Here is a 10178-nt window from a genome sequence, read left to right as displayed (position 1 = left end):
AAGCCTCCATTTTTAAATAATTCATTTAAAGAAGGCTTATACCTATTGCAATAGGTAGGATTTTCCCCAAAGTATTTCAGTCTTTGTGCAGTCCAACTCAGTTTAGGGTTTGGCACTCAAAGGAAAAAAAAAAAAGTAGTGTTTTACTTATCTATTCTGATTTTATTTAATCTTGAACAGAATACATGGTCCCTTCAAATGCTGTATGACACATACAACTGGAAAATTGCCTTCTGTTGGCACTATGTTCGCCTCACCAGTGCATTTAATCCTACTAACAACCATTCAAACAGCACAATAAGCAAATTCACAAAAAAACGAACACAAAATAAAACCAGAACAAAACTCAAACCTAAACATTATAACATGCAACTTCAGTTTGTTACATTGAATGTTCTAACCTTCTAAGCATGCAAAAAAGGATGGTCTGCATTTAAGGTGGTTTTTATTTTTTTCCTTTTAAAAAAGTTTTACATGGCAGCCTGACATCATGCACATACACAATATACAACAATACTACAGCAGGTAAATGAGAGAGGCCAATAACTTTTATACAAAGATCCATGGCTTGTGTCATCACAAGACCTATGATAAATTTGGAAAGTAACATTGAACCCCTAGAACAAGGAACCAACATGTAGTTACTAGGGTAATGCAAGCACTGCATGCAGATCTGAAACATGAGCCTAAAATAAAGCCCAAAGCAAATGGCAGGGAGTGGAATTAGTCTCATGTCTCAAAAAGGTGGTTTAAGTTTGGTTTTTTTTTTAAAAAAAAGCAAAAAACCCAAAAACAACCACAAAACCACCTCCCCTCCCAAAAAAAAGATGAAAAGAAAAATCCCATGCAACAGACAATGGGGACATCTAAAAACAACCATGAAATTTGACAGTGTATAGATTATATTCTAATTAGCAAAATATGTGGTGTATTAGAGTGGCTTACATAAAACCCACAAATGCAAGCCTAATGCTAAAAATGTTCCAGCAGACCTAAACCTCAAATATTTCAAAACAAACCTTGTATTCCTTAGATGTAAAGCCCAAAATTCATTGTACTAAGTTATTAATGTATTTAGTGTGTAATCAGTACACTCGTTCTTGTGCCACAAATATCAACTTGGGCTCATGGAGCCAGGCTCAGCTTTGAGATTTACATGCAGGACTCTTAAGAGTCAATAGAAAACACATAACAGATCTGCAGGATGAAAGCACTGTGTTGCAAATCTGCTCACTTTGTTCAAAACACAATGAAAGTTTACTGACTCAGGTACATAGTGCTTAAAGACTGGATTGAGCAGCTGTGAACTGAAAGACAGTAGCCTGCCTTTAGTTGCCCATGATGAAATACAGGACATAATGCGGTATAGTAGCAAGGGACAAAGAATTAAGATACTATATTTATACAGTATTACCATTTAACAGCATAACGAGGCACAAGCCTTAAGGCTAAAATATGAAATCAGGCCAAAAATATGGACACAAAGGGACTTAAACCACTGAGTCTTTGATATCAAGAATACCCACAGCAGAGATCAGACCTATGATCTCTAATTAACAGTACATTTCCTGCTAACTGCATAAGGTTGGATATCTATGTATTCCTTCTTTCTATCAGTAGTGTTAACTGTATTCACATTCTTCATATACTGTATTTCTGTGAAGCAGTGCTTTGAAACTTGTAGAGCTCTGCTTTAACACGACAGTTTTGTTGTTGTGCTGATCCTTGTTACAGTTCTGATGCTTTTAAAAAGTTGCTACACTTAAAAAACAACAAATACCCTAACCTTGATTTACAACTATCTTGCAAGATTAAAACTGTGAAAGGATTCTGCTGTTGTGGGATGCTATTTACATCCACAATCTAATGCAGATGACTGAACCACTGAGACTGTCTATAGCTCTCATTAGATAGTATACCACTGGCATGCAGAACTCTAGTGTTCATAGAATGAAATTCATGTTAACAGCATACCTCAAAGCAAGTACACCACAAAAGGCAACACCAGGTTTAAACTGTAGATTTGTCTGGACACTCCTTACATGGAAAAGCCAGAAAAAGAATACATTGAGAAGATGCCTTCTTGAACCAAAATGGTTAAAAACAATAGCAAAACCCAAAATAAAACAAAACAAAGCAAAGGAATACAGCGGACTGAGCAGAAGGCACCAAATGTTTCTCCTTCTCTATAGCAGATCTTTAGTGTAAAATGACCCCCCACCACCTAAAGATTGTATTTACCATGTAAAAGATTAACTACTATTAGGTTTCTAAGTCCACACACAAACATCCAGGTTACTAGGTTCTGATATTAAATGAGAGACTACTTATTGCCAATGTGTAGTCTAAAGTCTTCTTAAGTAGCATATATACTGTTAAACTTGTGGCACCAAGCACTTGGGTTCTGTTAAGAAATGTGTATAACAAAACAGAGTACAACATGTAGTATTAAAGGCAGCTTTGTTGGGTGCATTGTACTGGTTCCTACAACTTGTAAACATAGGTCCTTAATCTGTATTTTCTAATTAACTGGTTATACAGATTAAATATATTTTTGTATTTTAAAGCCTTTTCACTGAAAGGTGCGTAAGTCAAACACTTGATATCCTACTGCTCTGTGACTAGTAAAAATGCACAAGTATTTCCATGTACTGCAAGTTCTTATAAAGCTTAATTTGAAATAAAGTGTAGAAACACAGCAGATAGATTGATGTTACTGTTTAAACCTTTCAGAAGAGTCACCTCTGTCCCAATTCAGAAAGCAAGGACTGCCAGTAGCCAAGAAATTAAATTTAATGTTACAAAAGAAAGCATATCGAAAATAGCAAACTACACTTGCATGCGGCAGTTGAACAGGTGAGTGCAAGGTTGAAGAAAAAGTTAAAATCTATGAAAAAAATCTAGATTACAATGCTAGACTGACTTCACACAGCTTGAATTTGCAGCTGTTCTTTGCTTTTAACTTCCTCCCACCCAAATATATCTACTTCCTTCAAGAAAAGGAGTTCTCTTACGCAAAATGTGTCATGGTCACATAAATTTGTGTTATTCAGAACAAAACAGTTTTTCTGGCAGAGATTGTGGGTTCGCAGGGACATTTAAGCTTTCATTTAACTGAAAAACAGTCAAGTCTTTGTGTCTACAAATTTTACATTGAATAGTTCCACAAATTTGGCAGAAGTTCATGATGACGTCTAAGATGTCTTCACCAAATCGTAGACATAAATATGGAAATCATCATCAAACTTGATGAAATAGACAGATGGTTTGGCTTCAACTTGATGAATGACCATGCCAGTTCGTTTTGAGCCATCTTCTTTGGCATATTCCACTTGTTTGCCTACCAGGCTGTCCACAACTTCACCTGGTTCCCGTTCTGCAGGAGGTGAATCATCTGTAATATGAAAATACAATGTACTTTGGTAGACATTTATGGATTTTTTTTCCAGTATACAAAACTGCAGAGCCTTCTTTAAAAGTTAAGAAACAATCACAAATTAAAATGCAGAGTATGTTTAAAATGAGTTGTTCAGACAAGCACTTAACTATTGCCATGCTTCTAGAAAGTACAGTCACATAAATTTATTTTTGTCTTTTTTAGGTAATACAGTCTTCACTTTTATGAAGTAAAAAAATGGTACTTCACTTGGTTAGAAAAGTAAATCTTTTGACATGAAGGTTTACGCACCAATTACAGAACATGTTTGTAGATAACTGAATTTATAAGCCCCCAGCAGAACAAGGCACTGAGTCTCTTTAACAGAAAGACAGGTGTGCTAGAACTCCCTCTCCCCACACACTTTATCCAAAACGTCAATGCAAACATGCCATTGCAACAAAACCTCATCTTCCAAGGTAAGTGTAACCTCCTTAAACAATGATGCTTTTTAAAGGGGCTTTTGATTTCACACTAGAATGGATACTGTTGAGAAGTCTAACTATATTATTTGCTTTTCTAGCAAAATCTACACAGAAGTATCCTTAAGGACACAATTCACATTGTCTATAAAAGATCCAGATTCAGGGAAGGTAGCTCATAGTTCAGAGTGTCTTAGAAACAGAGGTAAGTAGTAGATAGCCTCAGGAAAAAAAGAGCACATTAAAAACTTAATTCTTAAATATGGAAAGCATAAGCCTTTTAGCTTATTTTTCTGAGATGAAAGAAAGCAAAGCAGAATTTAAAAAGGAATTGTAAGGTATTTGGAGGTACCAACTCTGAAAGAGCTTGCTTTATTTGTTTCTTTAGGAATAGGAAGGACACTTTTTCCATTAACATTTGTGGCTCGCTCTCTTCAAGTCACAGATATGTTGCATTTTGTTAGGCTACAAAAAAAATCTAAAACCAGGATTACTACAGAGGTTATGCAAATAAGTGCCACTTGTTTACTCAGCCATCAGACTATTTATCAGTGTTAGATCTGAAGGAAGACAGTCTCAGAAACTCAATGAATGAATTTTAAATAATGTTTATTCAGTGCATTGCATAGCCAAACACTAGTTATCTAATTAATAACTTTAAAGCCAAAATCGCCTCTGTCAGAGAAGTGCTTTTGAGGTGCAGGAGAGAAATGAGAGTACAATATTCTTAACAAACTTTTTTCTTTTTTTTGTACTAACTATCCAAATCTCTTAAACAATACTGATTCTGTGAAAATCCTTCTATATTTATAGGAAAAAACCCAATAACTTTCACTTCAAGAAAGGAAGAAAAAATATCCCTCCTAACCTATTGAAAAAATTTTCCTGTTTATGTGTTTAAATATGTGAGAGAAAAGGAGTTTCCAAAAGATTAGTGCTTCTTTCCTCCAAGAAACTATTCAAAAGCTTTCCAAACTGAAGATGCCTACACAAAATAATCTATTTTAGTTAGCCACAAAACATTCTTCTTATAAGAACTGCTTCAGAAATACAACTCCTTGAGATGGCTCTTGATTTGTGACACTTCTATAAGAAAATAACAATGGAAGGCTTCTAGTTTGTCAGTTTCTGTTAAAAAAAAAATCTAAGTGTAATCTCTTCACATTAGTATGTATATCTTTATCAGAATTAGGAATTATTACGGAAAAGGATTTTCCAGTATTTATTGCATATTTCACCACTGATTCAAGTAAAATATTTCAGAAGTTGTTTAATACAGATGTATTTTCTGTTGTGCTGTAACCTTTGTTAACTTTGATACTTAAAAAGATCCTTGTTTGTCAACTCCCTTTTCCATACAAACCGTAAGCCAAACAATAATACAAAGAGAGATGTTGCTTTCCAGAAGAAAAAAGTAACTGGCCTACTTACTGGAATCAGGCATAATGCGAAGGTCACCTTCTTTATAGTCATCTAAGAGTTGGTACATATACAAGACAGGATCTTTCTCGTAGGTAATATAAAACCACGTGTTCATAATAGGAGCTCGAGCCAAGACCATGCCCCTCCATTCATCTTTTGAGCCATCCTCTGTCTCAAACATATGTTCCACAGCTTTGCCAATCATTGTGTCTGCCAGGTGGGCATCGCTAATTCGAGATGAAGCTGAAATGGTAGCATTCATAAGTATGTCCATTCAAAAGTACAGAAATAAGTATTTGTAAAAAATAATCTTTATCCAGATTCATGAATAAATTTGAAAGTTAGTCAATTCACATACAAAACAAATATTGTCCATTCTAGAGAGCTGAAAACAAAGAACTGCAGAACTTGAAGGATTATTTTAATGTTAACACTCTTATTGACATTTTCCATCATTGTACACCCCCCTCCTCCACAATTAATCAAACTATCATAATGCAAGGTAAAGGGAGACCAGTATAGGCCACAGCAAATAATAGTGTCTGTATTTTAAATATTTGTATTGTGGGGGGATAGGAGGAAGAGGGGTTAAATCACAGAGCAGCTGTATGAAATTATTAATTAATGTGTTCAGTTTGGTTCCCCCTAACCCCATTCTAGAGACTGCTACTGATCTCTTTGCAGTCAGGACAAACAAGAACTTATTCCATTCAGAAATAAGTAATTACTATGGTAAACTTTGAACTTTACAGTTTAGAAAAATCTGCAGTTTAACAATTCAGTGCTAATTATGAAAACCAATAAAGCCTTGTTACTAGTCAAGTTATTTCACTTAGGAAAATGCTTTTTCCCCCTCCGTTTGCACAAATATCTAGGGAAAGCACATGAAAAAAAACCCAACCAAACACACAATTACTGTCAAACACACACAAGACAACATAGCCAGGACATTTCTCAGCTGGCTCAGAGTTTAAATTTTAACAGAAATATCAATGTTACGCGTACATGAGCTTGCTAGGGATAAGACTCTAAACAAGAAAAAATACAGAATTTACTGCATACCATTTAAAGACAAAAGACAGCACTATGCTCTCTGGTATCATCAAATCTTTGTCAAATCAAGAAAAATTAAATAGGGCATTTAGATTATCTGCCATGCGATGCAAAGCAATTTAATAAAATTTAAATATTCTGACAACATATGTACATATAGGAAAAAAACTCTTACCAACTCTGTCTGGAAGGACTTCAAGTGCTGAAACTCTTTCATCTTTGTGCAGTTCTAGTCCATACACACAATCAAATCCATCATACTTTATAAGATAGAGAGAGGGATTTACAGGAACTTGATCAAGAACTGTGCCCTTCCATTGTGTTATGGGTCCACTCCCTTCTTTCCAGCCATGCTGTATTCTGCAGCCTACAATGTTTCTTCGTGGCTGAGAAATAGGTTTGCTTGGTCCAACATTGTTTCTATGCTTTCTGTACACAGATACAAACATAAGATTTAACAAGTACATACTCAAAATTCTACTCTGGACAAGAGCTGTATGCTTTAAGAAGGCAATATATTATTATATATTAATAAAGATACATTAAATACTAATACATACAGCTTAGTGCACCTTATTTAACTCAGGGTATAAAACATATTACATAGTACTGGAAAAAGAAAAAAAACCACACTGAAATGTAGTGGAACACTTTCAACATTTTGTATAAGGTTGCTTTCATAATAGCAGTTTCTAAAACTAGTTTGCTTAAGCCAAAAAGAACTATTTTAGCCACTGCTACACTGAACATCAAAAGTAAAACTTGCTTGTTAAAACCCTAAATCAGGTCTCAAAGAGCAATGTTACCTAACAGTATTATACTTTTGCTTCTTTGTTGCTCTCTGCAGAACAGTAAACATAATTCCCTTACCCCAGCAGGAAGTAGTCAGTGGAAACACTAGTGGTGGTTGACTAAAATTCTTCAAAGCATTTGTTTTCGCTAACCTGTGTTGTCATCTGAAGGAAATTTTGCTTCCCTCTGCACTTACAGGTATCTTTGACTTCAAGTGTTTTTTAAAGACCTATGGTAGTGACAATATTCTTCTAACATTCCTTTTTAGCACAACACAAGAAAAATGATATGCCAAGGTCACAGCAATAGAAGAGATACTCATTAAAGCAGATAATAAATTAAATATACTTTTTACCCTTCCTCAGTTTTTTAATCCAACTTGCATGAAAAGATTCCTTCTGGTGAATATCAGTTGCTCTGATAAACAGTCATGTAAGCTATTTGACAGTTTCAACCCACTAAAACAGTGTTAAACAAGTTTTATTCTACTCAGTTAAAAAAAACGAAACCAGTAACTAACAGTTGTGAATACAAGTGAAGAAAACATGAACATTATGACAGTACATTGGTGTGAAATGTATATTATCTTTATTTCAGCATGTTACAATATGCATATTCATTCCTAAAATGATATTTAGAGGGTTGCCTGATTAAAATTCTCACGAGTGTTAGCTATCTTCAAAACAAATTTCTGGATTAGTTACCAGTTATAGTACACTTCATTTAAATGGCAATAAAATATACACATCACTAGCATGCTTAAAAGCAACATCTAAAAAAAGAACAATTACTTGCAGAAAACAACATCCATCCTTAGATTAGTGACAGTGACCAAAGAGAAATGTCTCCAGGAACAATGAAAGATCACACAGTAGCCCATGTATGACAGAGATCCAAAAGACACAAATAGCAATCATATCAGTAAAGTCTCATAATTAGTCTTAAAGAATAATAAAAACAGTATATAAAACCAGTAATGCTGAAGATGTAACCATAACTCTATTAAAAACAAGATGTACAATTGTTCAGCAGCTTGTCCCACCTCCAGGCTTTCATTCCCCATGAAAATCTTAGCAGTTCCACAGTATCTTTTTTATCAAATTTAACTTTTATGATGATTTAACCTTATCAAGAAGGTCAGGCTGCATTCATAAACTGTGTTGCCAAAGTTAGGAGTATTCTAGAAATGTTAACCTCTTCCAGTTAAGAAGCACTCCCCTGCAAAGTTGTGTTCTAATTTTCCACAGAAACTTGAATACATGTTCAAATACTAGTTCTTGCTCAAGTCATACATTTTAAAATTTATTATAATAGTCTCAGTAATATTTCATTATTAAAAAATGAGATGAGAGATTCGGTTCTTGGGCACAACGAAAATAAGTTTGTTTTGCATGCAATTAATTTATTTAATTTTAATGAATCGTAGCTCCATTTTAAGGCATCCTCACAGAATAAAGCCAACATCTACTGAAGCTAAAAAGTTAAAGTTGAAAAAGGTAAAATACTACTGTTCATGTTTAACCACACAATTTTATTTTCTGCCTATAAAGCATAATAATATTTAAATTTGCACAATTAACTGAAAAACTTCAGTCTTCTTAAAAAAAAAGATGGAAAAAGACTACATAATTAAGTTCAAATTGGTAACTACCTTTTAAAACGTCTTGGATAGAGCAAAAAGCATTATAAATGCAGTTACAAATCAAGCAGCAGCTAGGTATACTTGCAGTTTGCTTTTCTTTGTCTGAAGTCTGTACTACTGCAAGAAATACGATTTTCAAACAAATAAATTGTTAAAGAAAAAAATATTTATACTTGCAACTGAAAATGTAATAAGAAAGAAAACATAGGTTTCTAACTGACCATAAATAATAGAACTGTAGAATGGTTACCCTTCACAGATCATCCAGTTCCAACCTCTCTGCCACCAGCAGGGACATCTTTCATTAGACCATTTGCTCAAAGACCAATCCAACCTGACCTTGAACACTTCCCAATGATGGGGCATCCACAACTTCTCTGGGCAACCTGTCCCAATGCCTCACCACCCTCATCATAAAGAATTTCTTCCTTATGTCCAATCTAAACACACCCTCTTTCAGTTTAAAACCATTACCCCTCGTCCTGTCATTACATGTCCTTGTAAAAAGTCCCTCTCCGTCTTTCTTATAAGCCCCCTTTATATATTGAAAGGCCACAGTAAGGTCTCCCTGGAGCCTTCTCTTCTCCAGGCTGAACAACCCAAACTCTCTCAGCCTTTCTTCATAGGAGAGGTGTTCCATCCCTCTGATCATATTTGTGGCCCTCCTCTGGCCCCGCTCCAACAGGTCCATGTCTCTCTTGCACTAGGGATCCCAGAGCTGGACACAGTACTCCAGGCAGGGTCTCACAAGAGCCTAGTAGAGGGGGAGAATCGCCTCCCTTGACCTGCTGGCCACACCTCTTTTTATGCAGCCCTGGGCTGCAAGCGCACGTTGCCAGCTCATGTCCAGCTGTTCATCCATCAGTATCACCAAGTCCTTCTCTACAAAGCTGTTCTAAATCCATTCATCCCCCAGTCTGTATTGATACTGGGGATTACCTCAACCCAGGTGCAGCACCTTGCACTTCACAAAATCACAGAATCACAGAATGGTAGGGTTTGGAAGGGACCTCTGTGGGTCATCTAGTCCAACCCCCCTGCCGAAGCAGGGTCACCTACAGCAGGCTGCACAGGACCTTGTCCAGGCGGGTCTTGAATATCTCCAGAGAAGGAGACTCCACAACCTCCCTGGGCAGCCTGTGCCAGGGCTCCGTCACCCTCAGAGGGAAGAAGTTCTTCCTCATGTTCAGACGGAACTTCCCATGCTTCAATTTGTGCCCATTGCCCCTTGTCCTGTCACTGGGCACCACTGAAAAGAGCTTGGCCCCATCCTCCTGACACCCACCCTTCAGATATTTATAAGCATTTATTAGGTCCCCTCGCAGCCTTCTCTTCTTCAGGCTGAACAAGCCCAGCTCCCTCAGCCTCTCCTCGTAGGGGAGATGTTCCAGTCCCCTCACCATCCTTGTAG

General features: G+C 36.1%; 1 protein-coding gene across 4 annotated transcripts in view; it reads right to left on the bottom strand.

Annotated features, from left to right (window-relative positions):
* Nucleotides 1-2775: 2775 nt before the first annotated feature.
* LOC142365634 (spindlin-Z) overlaps nucleotides 2776-10178 on the bottom strand; it is a 96596-nt gene continuing 89193 nt past the window's right edge. For all 4 annotated transcript variants that reach the window (XM_075446618.1, XM_075446617.1, XM_075446621.1 and 1 more), the window contains 3 exons: nucleotides 6509-6762; nucleotides 5290-5523; nucleotides 2776-3394 (listed from right to left, as the gene is read on the bottom strand). In XM_075446618.1, the coding sequence (XP_075302733.1) occupies nucleotides 3195-3394; nucleotides 5290-5523; nucleotides 6509-6762 (688 nt within the window). In that variant the 3' untranslated portion in view covers nucleotides 2776-3194. The remainder of the gene's footprint in view (nucleotides 3395-5289; nucleotides 5524-6508; nucleotides 6763-10178) is intronic.

This window comes from Opisthocomus hoazin, chromosome W (assembly GCF_030867145.1).
Source record: "Opisthocomus hoazin isolate bOpiHoa1 chromosome W, bOpiHoa1.hap1, whole genome shotgun sequence".
Lineage (NCBI taxonomy): Eukaryota > Metazoa > Chordata > Aves > Opisthocomiformes > Opisthocomidae > Opisthocomus > Opisthocomus hoazin.
Note: the sequence above shows the minus strand (reverse complement) of the source record. Positions and strands in the feature narration are given on the sequence as shown.